Source organism: Juglans regia, chromosome 11 (assembly GCF_001411555.2).
Source record: "Juglans regia cultivar Chandler chromosome 11, Walnut 2.0, whole genome shotgun sequence".
NCBI lineage: Eukaryota > Viridiplantae > Streptophyta > Magnoliopsida > Fagales > Juglandaceae > Juglans > Juglans regia.
Genome location: NC_049911.1, coordinates 2,465,371 through 2,482,460, shown reverse-complemented (window position 1 = coordinate 2,482,460; position 17,090 = coordinate 2,465,371). Strand labels below are relative to the sequence as shown.

General features: G+C 37.5%; 2 protein-coding genes across 3 annotated transcripts; both read right to left on the bottom strand.

Annotated features, from left to right (window-relative positions):
- Positions 1–5,126: 5,126 nt before the first annotated feature.
- On the bottom strand, positions 5,127–9,584 carry LOC109012744 (F-actin-capping protein subunit alpha-like). Of its 2 annotated transcripts, XM_035682888.1 has the most exons (11): positions 9,248–9,513; positions 8,927–9,042; positions 8,398–8,487; positions 7,862–7,926; positions 7,531–7,692; positions 7,287–7,365; positions 7,072–7,149; positions 6,404–6,478; positions 6,286–6,321; positions 5,458–5,603; positions 5,127–5,369 (listed from the first exon to the last, which is right to left on the bottom strand). In XM_035682888.1, the coding sequence occupies exons 1-10, from the start codon at positions 9,351–9,353 to the stop codon at positions 5,496–5,498; spliced, it is 915 nt and encodes a 304-aa protein (XP_035538781.1). In that variant the 5' UTR covers positions 9,354–9,513; the 3' UTR covers positions 5,127–5,369; positions 5,458–5,495. The 2 variants fall into 2 exon arrangements, with proteins under 2 accessions (XP_035538781.1, XP_035538780.1); XM_035682887.1 differs by having other exon boundaries at positions 5,127–5,603; positions 9,248–9,584.
- A 2,325-nt stretch (positions 9,585–11,909) lies between these two features.
- LOC118349823 (tafazzin-like) lies at positions 11,910–16,300 on the bottom strand. Its single transcript, XM_035695348.1, has 7 exons — positions 15,828–16,300; positions 15,377–15,495; positions 15,195–15,260; positions 14,814–15,011; positions 13,511–13,629; positions 13,143–13,248; positions 11,910–12,889 (listed from the first exon to the last, which is right to left on the bottom strand). Exons 1-7 carry the CDS (start codon positions 16,042–16,044, stop codon positions 12,347–12,349), a joined length of 1,368 nt encoding a protein of 455 aa, XP_035551241.1. The 5' UTR covers positions 16,045–16,300; the 3' UTR covers positions 11,910–12,346.
- Positions 16,301–17,090: the final 790 nt, after the last annotated feature.

Here is a 17,090-nt window from a genome sequence, read left to right as displayed (position 1 = left end):
CTCACCAATGCCGCTGCTCATCTAATAACAGTAAAGCTTTCCACCGACAATTTCCCTCTTTGGAAAGCTCAACTCCTTGCATTTCTCAAAAGCCACTAGCTCTATGGCTATATCGATGGCTCGGTCCCTTCTCCTCCTCCCTTCCTCGATGATAAACCCAACCCAGCCCACAGCTCCTGGCTTCTACAAGATCAAATGGTCATTTCGGCACTCTATTCCTCTCTTACCGACAACATTCTTTCCCAAGTTGTTGATTGTGCCACCTCCCATGAAATCTGGACCACTCTCACCAATCTGTATTCGGCGCAGTCCACTGCCCATTTGATGCAAACTCGTTACCAACTAGCTACACTCAAGAAAGGTTCAGACACCATCTCCGCATACTTTCACAAAGCTAAAGCTCTAGCCTCCTCCCTCTCCTCTGCCGGTCATCCACTTTCTTCCCATGAGTTTATCATCTATCTATTGACTGGTTTAGAAGCCGACTATGAATCTGTCGTGTCTTCCATCACCACAAGACCCGAACCTCTCTCCATTTCTCAGGTTTTTAGCTACCTTTTAAATCATGAATCAAGACTTGCTCATCAGATCCAAACGACACTCTCTGTTGCGTCCTTCTCCGCTAATTCCACCAATGTTCGTCCACCTTCCAGTCCGTCTACTCGAGGTCGTGGTCGCGGGTATCGCCGTGGTCGTGGAGGAGCCCGAACTACCAATACTGGGTCTCCTAATTTTTTCTCTTCTCAGAATCAACACAAACCGACTTGTCAAATCTGTACCAGAGTCGGTCACTCAGCCTTCCAGTGTTTTCATCGCTTCACTCACAACTATCAACCTTCTCCACCTCCATCCCTCACAGCCAATTACACTTCGGTTCCTTCCTCTTCGTCAAATCAGTGGTTTCCAGACTCTGCTGCTACAAATCACTTTACGGCTGATTTTTCCAACTTGAATCTGGAGTCCACACCATACAATGGACCTGATCAAGTGCATATTGGTGATGGGTCGTCCCTTCCCATTCAAAACACTGGAACCGGCCTTCTTCCCACACCAAATGGCAAATTCCTTCTCCATAATTTAATTCACGTTCCTTCTATTTCCAAAAACTTATTATCTGTGCGCTAGTTTTGTGTTGATAATTCTGTATTTTTTGAATTTAACTCTTCTGGTTTTCTTGTGAAGGATTTGCACACTCAGGAAGTACTTTTTCAGGGCACTGTTAAGAATGGCTTATATGTTCTTCCACCAAGTGATGAGCTCATTTCTGGATCAACTGCTTCTACTCAACCTCAAGCCTTCATTGGTGAAAGAACCACTCCTCAAATTTGGCATTCACGTTTAGGACATCCGTCTCCTCGAATTACTTCCTTGACTATTCGTCAACATAATCTCCCCATCACCTCTACACCTCTTTCTTCACTTTGTAATGCTTGTCTTCAAGCTAAATCTCACACTCTCCCCCATCCTCTCTCTCCCTCTCGGTCTACTCATGCTTTTCAACTTTTATTTTTAGATGTTTGGGGACCAGCGCCTGTGCTCTCCTCTAATGGTTTTAGGTTTTATTTTTCTATTGTTGATGATTTCACTAAATATATTTGGTACTTTCCCTTACGTACTAAATCTGAAGTCTCTACTATTTTTTTAGCTTTCATTAGATTTGTTCAAAATACATTCTCCAAAAATATAATTGCCGTTCAAACAGATTGGGGAGGAGAATTTCGTCCATTTTCTTCTCTTCTTCTCAAAATAGGCATTTCTCATCGCATTACTTGTCCCTATTCTCATGCTCAAAATGGAAGTATAGAACGACGTCATCGTCACATAGTGGAAACTGGTCTATCTCTTCTTGCTCAGTCATCAGCTCCATCAAAATTTTGGGCTGAGGCATTTCAAACTGCCACTTTTTTAATAAATAGAATGCCCACTCCTATCTTAAGAAATATTTCTCCCTTTCAAGCTTTATTCAATAAAAAGCCTGATTATAACTTTTTACGGATTTTTGGATGTGCCTGTTGGCCCAACCTTCGTCCGTTTAATCGTTATAAAATGGATATGCGTTCTCAACTTTGTGTTTTTATTGGATATAGCTTGAATCACAAAGGCTATAATTGCTTACATCTTCCTACTGGTCGTATCTACGTCTCTCGTGATGTTCGATTTAATGAAAATCACTTTCCTTTCTCTCCCACCAGATCCTCTATACAAGTTTCGGACTCATCTAACTCTCAAAAAAAATTTTCTTCTTCGGCTCAATCTCCTTCTCCCGAGCCCACTCCTTTTCCTCTACCCATTTCTATTCCTTCTCCTCCCAACATTCAGACACCGGCCCGTGTAAATTCGTCTACAGCCCAAGACCATTACTCTACACCGACCCATGTGATTCCCTCAACATCGATTCATGAGACCACACCGACACATGCATCTTCATCTCCAGCCCAACCCGATAACACTACACCGACCCAGCAACATAACCCAACTCAAGACCTACCCGAAACCAACCCACCCGGTTCTCCCTCAAAATCGCTATCTCCAGCGCCGCACAATCCCTCTCTCAACCCTTCTTCGTCCATCAACCCAGCACCCCTCAACCACCATCAGATGCTCACAAGATCAAAAACCCAACACTCTCGTCCACTCATTCACACAGATGGAACAATATCTTGGCCTCCTCCCAAACACTCCACCTCTCTCACTGAAACTGCCCCTATTCCGGAGGAACCTCCATCCTACACCATTGCTGCTCAATACCCGGTTTGGCGAGATGCCATGGCCGTGGAATTTGAGGCCCTTTTGAGAAATCAAACATGGGATTTGGTTCCTCCTTCTCCGAAATTTAATGTTCTTGGTTCAAAATGGATTCTCAAAACCAAGAGACATGCCGATGGTACCCTAGAACGTCGAAAAGCGCGACTTGTTGCAAAAGGGTTTCATCAGCAAATTGGTTTTGATTATTCTGAGACTTTTAGTCCTGTTGTTAAGCCTGTTACAATCCGATTAATTCTTTCTCTTGCAGTGACTCGGAAATGGGCTCTTCATCAATTGGATGTGCAAAACGCGTTCTTACATGGTGATCTGGAAGAGGATGTCTTCATGCATCAACCAACTGGGTTTGTAAATCCTGATTATCCTCATTATGTGTGTAAACTCCGAAAATCAATATATGGTCTGAAACAAGCTCCTAGGGCTTGGTTTGCTAAACTAAGTTCACGATTATTAGAACTCGGTTTTCATGCATCTACATCTGATTCATCTCTGTTTATTCTCTCTACTGCCTCTGTTTCGATCTATGTTCTTGTTTATGTAGATGATATTATTGTTACTGCCTCTCACACATCTCTGATCAATGACTTCATTTCGGCTTTACGTCTCTCATTTCCAGTTAAAGACCTCGGCATTTTACACTACTTTCTAGGGATTCAGGTCTATAGAAATTCTTCTGGTTTATTCCTGTCTCAACACAAATATATTTCTGATCTCTTACATCGCACAAATATGCATCATTCTAAATCAGTCTCAACTCCAATGGCTTCCAACACAAAACTCACGGCAGTTGATGGCCCCTCTTTTGAGGATCCTCAACTTTACCGTAGTGTTGTTGGTAGCCTTCAATATCTTTCTTTTACTAGACCCGATATTTCTTTTGCTGTTAATAAAGTTTGTCAATATATGCATTATCCCCGTCTAGCTCATTGGCAAGCTGTCAAACGTATTCTTCGTTATCTTCGCCTCACCTCTTCCTTTGGTCTTTTCTTCTCTCCTATCTCTTCCTTTAAAATAACAGCCTTCTCCGATGCCGATTGGGCTGGTTGCCCAGATGATCGTAAATCAACAGGTGGTTTTTGTATTTATCTTGGTTCTCATTTAATCTCTTGGGGTTCAAAGAAACAACCCACGGTAGCTAGATCCTCAACTGAAGCTGAATATAAATCTGTTGCAAACACAACTTGTGAAATTCTCTGGTTACAATCCTTGTTGACAGAATTAGGAATTATTATTTCAGATATTCCTACTTTATTTTGTGATAATCTTGGTGCCACTTACTTAGCTGTTAATCCTGTAATGCATTCACGCATCAAACATGTTGCATTGGACTATCACTTTGTTCGTGATCGCGTGGCTGCCAAAGCGCTTGCTGTCAAGTTCCTTCAAAGTAAAGATCAAATTGCTGATATCCTCACAAAGCCGCTCTCCACAGCTCGCTTTTCACTTCTACGATCAAGCCTCACCATTCATGAGGTGCCGCTTGAATCGAGGGGGGATGTTAGCACAACAGAATATTTGCCTCCATTACACAGAGCTACACAGCACGCACCTGCTGTCAGACCACCACAACCGAAATCACAACAAACTTCTCAACAGAATGGCAAGGCCGTGCCTCTATAGCATCTTCTAGAATATTCTTGTAAATTTGTTTTGGTATTCTGAGCCTTCTATAAATACTGATGTACTGTATGAAGGAAAGCACTTTACGGAAATATCATTCAGAAATGTTTACGCCCATTGAGGCATTTCAACAAATGCTTTGTCTTCATCTGGGTTTTACGTTTCTCTTCAGGGCCTAAATCTGGTTAGCAAGATTGGCTCACCATTCATTCCTTTTTCTTTTATTTATTTACGTCCTTTTTTAATGCTTTGGCTCTTTCTTCTCGTGCTGTCTCATAAATCTTCTGCTAGTTTTCATTCCCAAGAGAAAGAGAGAACGCTAGCTGAGAACAAAAGTTGAATGAAACGAAGGTTTAAGAGCTCTCCTCACCAAGCAAAGACTTCTGTTTTGGACTTTCATCTCATTTCTTCGTAATCTGACTTGAAATTGAGGTTTTTGATCTGAATCGTAATGCCTCCTGGTATTTATCATTAATTGAGAACCCTTTCAATCCATTACCACACGTCGGCCATTTGCATCCATCTTTGTCGACGTGATAACGTTTTGTTAGGCTTCTTGTTTGTGTACTGATTCGTGTTCACTGATGTGGAATGGAGCCATCTGCTATCCCTTTCCAAATTATGAACTTTATATAGGATAAGATACAGTGAATTTTTGTTTCCTAAAAAATCAAAAGAGCAAGACGAAAACCCATGAACTCAATCGCGTTATGAATGACAACCTATTGTTAACAGGAGGAGAATTGGCTCTTTCAAGTCCGTGTCCCTCTCAATTTTCATTCACCTTTTAGGCAAAAAATAATTGCACAAACTGGGGCCACTTTTCGCACTACAATCCTTTCCACAAACTAGTCAACTTCGTCACATGCTTTAGAAAATGGAAATAAACCACAATCCTTTCCTGCTATTATACACATCTGGGAATCAACAGTATAGTACAATGCCATAAAACTGAGGAGAGAAACTCTGATGGCACAGAACATTTCCTGCAAAGGCGGCCGACTCTAAGGAGGATTCACATACTTGAAATACATAGGGTTACGGGTAGTAAGTCATTGGAAATCTCTCTCTCACCTTCAGCAAACATTGGTCTTGATTTCGGTTTGGTGTATTCACTTTCCAATGCCAAGTTCTTTTGTAATGTCTCTAGTCAGGTTAAATTGCAACGTGTTATGCCATGGAAATAGGGTTCGAGTAACTGGAAGCTTCCTCCGGAGATCCTGCATTGCAGTCATAACAATTTTTTCTATAAGTTTGCAGTCATAACAATCAGACTGCTCTGGAAATAAAATGAACCCAGATGGATGGTTAAAAAAAAGCAACAAACGATTTTTCTACTTATCTCAAGACCTACTAAAGATCTGCAGACATTGAATTTTCAGTGCCTGATGGTTTATATAGTTACTACAAGGGAAAAGGCGCATTCAGTTACACAACAACTAGGTCACTGGTGAGTGTTGATAAGCACATGTCCAGCCATGGCTCTGCAACTGATCCTGATACACCCATCAGATCAATGGACAGCTTAGGCACTTCTACCCGTTCAATTTGTTGGCAAAATTAAAGAATTTTTTTTATTGGCACTGGGTGTCCAAAACAAAGCATATTTAAATTTTCATTTCCATTCTTAATTATTACAAACAAAACAAAAACATTTAAAGAACCTTTATTTTTGTCTTAGCTTTAAAAAGAACCCTATATAATCGAGCAATTTCCTTTTCTTTGCCTCTTTCATTTCCCAAGAACCAGATAGAGGATAAAAGTTAATACACAAGTAAAAACTAAAAAGTAGTCACTCTGAAAGAGAGACATCACTGATCAGAGGCTATCCAACTATGTTCTAACAAGTGTGCTAAGAAACGAGAACTAATCTAACAATAAATTTGTGGGGAGAAAGAATACCTTGAAAGTGGTATCTGGCAAATTTGAATAGGATGCCTGTCAATATATAACTGTTAGTAAAGGGCTTCTGAAAAATGAGAAACCGACCTTAACAACAGAATTGAGTCAAATTGAGGACCTCAAGAGATGCCAAGTACTCTGTCTCATGGTGGCGAATAATGCTGGCTATGGTAATTGCACAGTCATCGGGAGACTGAAAAAAAAAAATATGAACATAAGAATTGGATGAAAAAAGGTGAAAATTAAATCATTACAATGGGCATAGCAACACAGCACCATTCAAAAAGATAAAAGAAAAGCAAAAAGAACCGCGCACTGAAGTGCTTAAAAATTATTTAAAACAAATTCTCCATAACTATAACATTCTCAAAGCAGGGGAAAAGGTCTCACTAACACGTTCAAATGTAAGAAGCAAACTTTGATCAAACAAGACTTGAAGTAGTCTTCTTGCCCAGCATGGCTTTATAGATTACCAGGGGAATGCAAGCGGGCTAGATAACTCAACCATCCAAGTTATAACCAATTACCACTGCCAAATCACCATGTTCTTAACATCGACATCCACATATACTCAGCACATCTTCAGATTAAGATACCAAGGCAATACTCTTATTGGGAGAATTTTTACTATTGTTCAGAAAACACAAGAAAAAAACCTCACCATCTATGATAAGTAAAAAAGACATTCATGAATCACGCAAGATCAAGCTTTTGCAGAATAAAAGCAACAGCAAAAATAATGACTTACAAAATTACTTGTTGAAAGACATAAAAGTTTGTGATAACCTGAAATACTGTTGTGTCTTTGCATTCATGTTTTGCATCTAACTGCACATTTCCCTCTTCAAAATAATGGGCACCCACCTGAAAGCATAAGAAAAGGACAAGGAAAATTTATCTTATTGTTGCTTTATATGCTCTCAAGAAATATGAATGCAGTCCAAATTGCCTAGAAAAAGAAATAAGAGCAAACAATAGTCATAACAGCTGTAAACAATTACCTGCAATTTGCCTCTCAGTTCCAGTATTTGTTCAACATCCTTGAACTCAATATTCCATACTGAACGCCAACTTCCGTTGCTACACAATGCGCCAATAAACATTAAAAAATCTTATTATGGACGAGGTACAAGGTAGGGTGCAAACAGACAGAAAACCCAGAGTTAGCATAATGTAGTTATGTCCTATCTAAATGATGCTCCAAAGAATATTGTTTTAAATTGTCATTTGAAAATTTTCACACACCAGAAATTCTGTGGACTAAGTCTGGCAGCAGAAATCACCACTACAAGATCAAAATCAGAACCTGGGCCCTCCACATCTTTTCCTTTTGTACAGTAGACTGAGCAGACACCTTTTGGATAAGCTTCACCGACATATTTCAGTATTTCGGCATCCAGAGCACATCTATCGAGAAAGAAAGGAACATCATTGGCAATAGAATCTATAGATGTCTAACATGAATTAGGAAATCAAAGCCACGGAGATTCTATCAAATCTTTTGAAATATATAGCCTTAACAGAACATAGACTCATATAGCAAAAAAACTATACCTATGAGAATTACAGAGCATACCTGAATTCCTCTACGTATGGGGATGGAAGTTCATCATCCAGAGCAGGTCTCACCCCTGTACAAACCTGAACAGCTCGCCACGTTATTGTAAACTAATAGGTGAGAATGGTTAGATGAGAAAACTTGACAAGAAGAAAGGAAGGGGGAGAGGAGGGAGAGCATGCAAATTACACACTTCAGCAAGACACACCAACTTCTCGCAAACATGAGTATATGAGACAATAAGCATAATGCTCTTGCTGAGTACATGCACTCAGATACAGGGAAGAGATTTGGCTATAACACATTGCTATTACATAATGCTCTTGCTGAGTACTTCACTGAGAGATGCAGGGAATAGGACATTTGGCTATAACATTGCTATAACATATTGCAATTCCTAGAAGACGATGTTGAAGAGAAAAATAATGCCCGAGTACATTGAGGTTTAAGCATTGCCTTGCGTTAGAACAAAAGGTTTGAATATTGCCTTAGTATTTTGGCGGAAGTCCTGCCGTCTCCATAGAAAAAAATAATGCAAGATAACAAAAATTTACTTGTTTAATGTGATCAACTATGGCAACTTGAGCAGTCCTAAGATCAAGAAACTCATTCTCCTTGAGCTCGCCAAATGAAGTAACCAGCACCTGCATCCATGGCAGCAAATTAAATATAACAAAATTGGGTTTGGATTTTCAACGTAATTCCGAACAGAAACTTTAAGAGCTTGATTTGATAAAATCAAATGGCATATACGATTTTTTTAACTATTTAGTCTCATCTATTATATAACACCTTTTTAAGAGGTATGCCAATTCTAGGCGTACTATAAATTTACAATCAATCAGTTAAAAACTGATATGGGCGTTTGTAATGATGCGAAATGAAAAATACGATAGCCATTTTGTGAAAACTCATCGAGTAAGTCCGTCCGTACAATTCGTGTAGCTTAAATCTTCGAAAAAACTTCAGTTTGCAACTCTTAAAGTTTCTATTACCCAAAGCATTTCTATACCAACTGAAAACAAATAAGTAATTCATCCCATAATTGAAAAGAAAAGTCTCCATAAGGATTCGACGACTTACATCGCCGATTCGGCCAGGCATTTCGAGGCAAATCATTTGGGATTTATTGTACAAGGGAAAGGCCTCGGAAGCCGCCTCATTGTACAATTCTTCGTCGTTCAGTATCGCTTTCACATCTGAAAAACCATTAAGAATGCGCACCAATTAACCGATCACAAAAGGGAAAAAAATCAAAGAAAGAGAAAAAAAGCGAATGCGAATCTGGAACTGTAGAGGAGCAAGTGGGTATTTCAGAAGAAGAGGAATGCTGATGCAAATTTAAAATTAAAAAGAAAGAATACAGAGAGAGAGAGAGAGAGAGAGAGAGAGAGAGAGCATTACCTTTGGAAACGTATTGGATTTCACCAGCAGGAGAGTTGAGAAGGAACCATTTCGCTATCTCTTTTTTCTGCTTGTCACTGAGCTCTGCTTCTTCTACGTCCGCCATTTCTATCTCTCTGTCTCTCTCTCGAATTTTGAGAAGGAAACTGTGAGTGTGGGAGATTTTGAAAGGGAATTATTGTTTGAAGAGTCTTGATAGAGGAAGAAGAAGATCACGAATTGATCCGCACCGTCTAGTGATGTTCGGCCCAGTAGCACTAGGACGGACGAGATCAAATCTATTGCGGTGGTTACTCTGCTAAGCTCCCACCGCGTGTATGATCTGTAAAGGGACATTGCCTTTGATTGGTGGGGCTGGTTCAATAGAACATCCGGGTCAATCTTCGTGACCATATTATCCCTTAAATCGGTCGACCAAATAAACGGGTTAGATTTTATGTTTCTAACTCTATTATAATAAAAAACTGATGATATCAAATATCTCTATTATAAAGTCGAACATATAAAAATAATGGATAATGCTAGGGTGCAATGTGCACCCCAAATATGTACACCAATGTAAATTATTTTTTTCTTTTTTTGAAGTATTTTTTTAAATATCTTTAATCATTAAGAGAAAATAAAAATATATAATTTTATTAATAATTACTTTCTTAATCATTAAGAAAAAAATAAAACAAATTAAAATATATAAGTGAGCATATTTAAAAATCATATTATTATTTTTCTAAAATAATTTTAATAGCATTCTTGAAACACTTCATAATTTTGTCATGTTCCCTATCATTTTTTCTATCATCATTGTTGCGGATGCGTTTCGTAGAGTTGACAACCTCTGTGTGGTAATCTGCAATTAGAAAATAAAGAGAGGGTTGGGAGTGTTAGAGACACTTTCGATGCCTAAGTCAATTTATTTTATTCTTGAAGAAATTGTCAGGTCCCTCTTCCTTACTTGTTGTTCTGTCTTATATCTTTAGATTTAGTTGTCGCTCCTCCCCTGTGCCTGGGGTGTCCATTCCTTCTACACTGCACCATGCTGCCACATGGCCTTGTTTGTTTTTCAAAAACATCTCATCTCATTTCATCTCATCATTACAACTTTCTCAAATCTCCACACAAAATAAAATAAAAAATTCAACTTTTTCAAATCTCAAAATAACAATAATATTAAAAAATATATTCTAATAATATTTTATTCAACTTTTTAACTTTAATCTCAACTCATCTCATCTCATCTCATCTCTAAAAACAAACGAACCCATCAAGCTCGTGTCCTCGATTGTACCTACTCGAGGCATTCAGTGGGGCGTGGCCATTTGTGGATATCCTATCAGAGACATGTTCTTTTGCCGAGTTGCCATATTCTCGATTTCTCATGTCGGATCATTTAGTGCAAGTGGGCTTTTCACAGTGATCCCAATTAGAGACATGCTTGTTGTGGTATGCATTGCACTAATCCTGAATCTGATTATTTAACGCGGACTGTACCGAGATTTAGACCGATTCGGTTTATATTTTAGAAGATCGAAAAGTTTCAATTCGATTTATGATTTAGAATTTTTTTAGACTAGACTAGACCGAATAAAAAATAAAAGATATATATATTTTATATATAATAATTATATAATTAATAAAATAAATTTTTAAATATATTATTAATATTTATTAATATTCTATAAATTCTTGTCAGTTAATTTGTCATCCTGTATTCATATTTTTATCCAAATCTCTGACACGCCTGCCTTGCTGGAGCTAAACTGCTCCTTTGCACCACCCTTGCCTTTCCCCTTCTGGGTTGGGCTCAAGGGCCTTATTTGGTGGGCTCTTTTGCTGTGATTTTATTCCCTTCTAGCGCCTTTTGACCTTTATGTATTCAGGTTGGTCGCCCGTCTACCGGAACTTGCCTCACAACGTGATCTCCTCTGAACTTTGCCAAATGAACGGTATGTTGAAGCTAATATCTTTTGGCGAGTTTCAAGGGCGCATATCGTGCAGATGACCATCTCGTCCATTGCGTCGTTAATTAGCAGAGTATTGTCATATATAGTTGTAGAATGTGTAAATACTGTACAATAGTTTTAAAAAAAAATATAATTTACTATTAAAAAATTAATTAATTTTTATGTAGATCTCATATTTCTTTATTTTTTTCAAAACGATTATACGGCGCTTGCACACTCACGACTACCAGTATCATTTATTTAATTAGCAATGGGTGACGTACGGGTTTGAACTCTGGGTTGGCACGTGATGGCTATTGACCTTTTGTCCATCTCCAGCGGGCTTCTGTCCTCTGACCCATGGGCTCCCGTGGGTGTGGGCTCGATCCTGTCTTTGGGAGGGTTCATTCGCCCGAATAATGATAAATATATTTTTTCTTTTTACAAATATTTTGACAATAATAAATCTATTTATCATCCTAAAAAATGTCATCATCGAGCCATTCCTTTCGAGAATGCGTATGATAAATTAAAATAATAATAAAAATACTCTTCAATGAGAGTGTGTTACGTCACAAAATGACTGGAGGATGATACTCCTGTACAGCAATGCCCTTTCATCAATGACATAGCAACTACTTGCCTTAAGACATGTACAGTGCATGACAATATAATTATCCAATCATTGATTATTTTCATGGCTTCCTTTGCATTGGCTATTTCCTACACATAAGAAGATTACATGCTTCAAAATAGTCTAATTCATTAGTATAGAGTAATTATTAGATAGTTCTGGAGTGACACATGATACTCCAAATTTATCATAAGATGACATGACATTAAAAATGAATACTTACACAAACAATTATAATGTCATAGTATATTATGATAGGTTGAGAATACCATGTCATCCGAACTCTCAAACTAGCAAATAATTTTCCTAGTAAAACCCAGAAAACCATTTACAAAGAAAAAGGGGGAACGATGCAACTAGCAATGCCTCAATATCGCTCATTCCCTAACCGAAAAATGATTTATTTAAGTATTTACATTGAATTCAGGATGCAACACCCTCAAAACCATGTTTTGTTTGTAGGTTCCACTGCCGGAACACATTAGCTTCCAGAAATTGTTTCCATGCCTTCCCGAGTCCAACTTCTCAGCAAGTAGCACAAATTTCCTTCGATCTTAGATTCATAAATAAGCCTCTGGCTGCGAAACTCATTATCTCGGTCGGATCCATATAACCATGTATTCTGGACACAATTCCACCTTCATTGGAGAATCCCATCCTGAAATACCAATTGTGAGAACCAAGCTCTTGAGAATCACTAACATTTAGCTTTGTCTGCCCAAGTGAAGATGCAGGCCGTGGAGTGTAGTTATCATCCAGCTTTAGTTGAATCTGCGATTCTTGCCTGGATGAAGAATCATCTTTGGTAGAAAAATAGCTTCCAATCCCAAACAATTCCCAGTCAACCTGCTGCAAAATCCCAGCTGTCTGTTCTGAGCATTGGACAGGATGATTGTGTAATTGGTTTGCTTGTTCGAGGGCTAATCTGTCAACTTGAACTTTCAATTGACGTAAACGATGACCAATTCTTGAGGAAACATCATCGTATAATTTTCCTCTTGATACATGAGCATCTTCCACGTTAAGCAAATCATCAAAATGGATTGGATCTCCAACAATTACCGTCACCTACATATGCAGAATACATGAAATGGTAAGCCAAAATAGTGGCTGCAGTTAGTATTATTCAAATGGCATATCGTAGCCACGATAATTACTGACAGGAGATTGAGGAAAAACCGTAAAAAAGTCTCAATTCCAGCTTGGCCCGTTATAGTGTATCAAAGTACTACTTATTGACAAGTAGTGGCGTTCCTTAGTTCAGTTCAGTTTCTCAGAAACTTACACACTAATAAGAAGATGACTGGCTAGACCAACTCACCGTCTTTCCAATCCTTGGGATACTGGCTCCTAAAGGCATGATCTCATGCATCCCAGTATGTACAAATGGAATAACCATGGGAATATTATCTGCATCCAGGACCAGCCTGTTCAGGTATGAAGGTACAATAGTAAATACCCATGCTTCAACGAAAATAAAATAACAAATAAACTTTGTAACTGGCAAGGGCTGCAATCTGAGTGCCAAAATGTACCAAAAACAAGATAGATTGGCATATAAATTTTTTTTTTTTATATAAGTAAAATTGGCATATATATTTTTTTATGGGTGAAAGACCAGTGTGTGTGTGTGTGTGTGTGAGAGAGAGAGAGAGAGAGAGATTATATGTGATAGCCACTTGACCTTACCTTCCAACGCCTCTCTTGGAAGACCTCACAGTTTTCCCACCATCCCGAGAACGGCTACCTTCTGGGAAGATGTGAACCCACCCACCGCGATTCAGTTTTGCAATAGCCATATCCATGCCCTGGGGTAGTTGAAAGCACAATGAGAACATGTGAATATTTAACACATAGTTCAACATTAGAAGAAAAAAAGATTAAAACTAAAGCATAAAAACCCTGAATTCGCATAAAATATGTGAAGTATGAAAACATTAATTGGCATTCTATAAATATAGAAAAAACAATCTTTTAAATATATATTCATCTAAATTTCAATGGAGTTAGAGGACACTCTTCTTACAAATGACAAACTGCATTGGCGTCACTCAAATAGATATGATCTTACGCCTCGTTTGGATGTTGAGATGAGATGAGAAATTTGTGAATGGTAGTGAAATGGTTTGTGAATAGTAGTGAAATGGCTTGAGTTAAGATGCTTTATTGGGTTTTGGGAAATGAGAGAGAAAAAGTTGAATAAAAATATTATAAAGTTAAAATATTGTTAGAATATAATTTTTAAATATTTTTGTTTTGGGATTTAAAAAAGTTGAATTAGAAGTTTGAGAAAATTGTAATGATTAGGTAAGGATTGGATGAAAAAATTGAAAATTTGAAATTGCCAAGTGTTTGTGTTTGAGTAATGTTTGGAAAGAAAATTAAATGAGAAATTTTGAGATGAGATGAATTGATATAGCTATAAAAATGAGGCCTTAAAGAATTCCACCAGAAAAAAAAGCCAAACATCAGTGTTATACAAGCTAAAGGTTCCAAGAGTGTCAAAGAGCATCAAAATGAGTAACTAATACTGTTATATATGAATACACCCAGATACACACCCAGAGGAGGAAAAACTCTGTTCTTATCTAGGATAGCATATATTATTCTATAACCCCATATGAATAAGAATAAGGATAGGTGGTGTATGAGATTTCACATTGCTTGAGAATGAGAAGTTTTTGCTCTTTATAAGGTTTCAATGAGCCTCTAAATGTATCATTGACTAGTCCTTTTGGAGTATAGGCCATGTGGTTTAGGCCTTCCATTGGGGTGTTATAGCCAAAGAGCATAAAAATGAGTAACTCATACTGTTATATGTGCATGCACCCAGATACACACCCGGAGGAAAAATTCAGTTCTTATCTAGGACAGTCTATTATTCTATAACCTCATCGTACATCATCGAGTTGAAGAAAGAAACAAAAACAAATATTATAAACAAAATTGCCTTGATGATATCCTTAAGGGCCCTAACTTCAAATAAAAATACCTTTTGATAAATACCATCACCACGAGCAACTGGCAAGACTTTGACAGATCTAAAGAATGCAGAAAACACAGGATTGCTAAAACATCGATCAGTGGCACAAAGTGTCCATCTCAAGTTCTGAGCATCCAAAAGAACATGTGGAGGAAGCAGTGCAGCAATAACAAGTGGATCATCCATAGAAGCAACATGATTGCTAACCTGAAACAAGCAATAGATAAAAACTCCTTTACCACACCCACACAATGATCCCATGATAAAAATGCAGAAGAATTGAGGTGGAAGTTAGAAGTTGACATAATCCAAAGTTGCAAAAGGGTTCAAGAAAAACTTTGCAAACACATCTTTTAACTCAAAGCCATAAAATTAGATGAAAGTTCATACTGTAATAAGAGACTTGTCCTTTGGCCTACGAAGTAATGCATCGTGCAATTTGTCTAAACCATAAACCTGCAAAACCAACAAAAACCCCAATCAATTCTGGCACGCACTAAAAATCCAATGGAAGAAGTGAAATAATGGTTTGAGGAGCAGAATGAAATTATGAATGCCACACATTCACACACCTGAACGTGATTCAAGCCATTCATAAACACATGACAAGCATTACCGAGAACTGGAACAGCCACAGCTTGAAGCATGCGAAGAATGACAGACTCTTCTTCGGCATTGAAGTCTTTACTCACTGTGGTAAAATAATGTCACAATTCAGAATCTAGACATGTTAATTTTGAAAGTGGAAAGGTTAAGAGAAGGTTTCCTTCCGGTGATCTCTGGTGAATACTGTGTTTTGCAAAAGTTTGATGCAATAATAAAACAAATACCTAATCACTAGATAGAGGACTTAAAGATCCTGAATAAGAATACTAATTCAGGAACCCTCACACCGACCAAATTTATAGTACTCTTCTTCTCTAAAAAGTGCTCGATCAGAAGTATCACAAACTTTGATCAGAAAATATGTAAGCTTGACTCAAACTTTTTGGCTGAAATTGAACGAGCAAAAGGTGTTTGAACCTCTTTTCCGATAGAAAGTGGGGGAAGAAGGCAAGGAATCCCTGCGGAAATCGCGGAAGCGGTGGAGCAAGCGATCGAATGTGGAGGAGAAGTAACCATCGCCGGAGAACATCGGTTGCTTGCGGCGGTGCCGGTCCACGGCCACTCTGAAGCGGTCCCGAAGCCGAAGCGAAAGCGCTTTGGCATTGCTCTTCCACAGATCCGCTCGCTCTATCATCTGCAACACGATTCCAATCCAAAAACGTGAGAGTATTAAGATCAAACAGAAAGCTGTAGAGAACCCGTGAAGCGATCGAGATATTCAGAAAGTTACGGAAAGTTCCAGAGGGAATTATGAGTTTGAGAGAGAATAGAGGGGGGCCACGGACAATGGCAGTGAGAGAGAGGGAAGGGGAGACGGGTGAAGCGCGACTGTAGAGAGAAGAAAGAGGAAAGAGAGTCTGAAGGGTTTTGACTTTTTATAGGGTTTACGCCCTGACGGCTGTGCTTCGGAGCTTGAATCCGTCGTGGCCAATTAGTACTGGGTGTTCTACACTTGGATTACATAATTCCATGGAAAAATAAATTTACACAATTTTTTATTATTTACACAATTTTTTATTATTCATATAACCTTTACACGTCATAATTTTTTTAATTTTTTTTTTATTTTTTTATCAAATATTTAATATATAAATAATAAATAAAAGAATTAAATTAACTTAAAAAGAATAAATTTTAAAAAAATATTAAAATATTTTAAAATATTAAAAAAATATAATGTATAAAGGTTGAAGATGTTGTATATCATTACTCTTCCATGGATAGATTATCCTCTTTATAGAAATTTTTTTCACATCAATCAGTATTCACCATCCACATTTCATATTCTATGAAAAATACTTACACCTTTTATAAAAAATACCTATATATTTTATAAAAAAATATAAATATGAGATGTGAGAATGAATAATAGTTGATGCATAGTATTTTTCTTATATAATTATTAGAAATGTTTAGGTTATAAAGATATTTTATAAAAATAAATTTATAAAAATAAATTTATAAATTAAAATAATTTGATCTAATACGTTAGATTGTAAAATTATTTTTATTATAAAATAAATTTAATATATTATATAAAATCATGTTAATTTATATGTATAACTTTATGAAATCTATTCGTGAGTGTACTACTTCACATTAGTTAATAAGTGCTAAAAACTTAGATTATGTATAGAAAGTTTTAAATTATGTAAAGAAAGTTTTAAAAACTTAAATTGT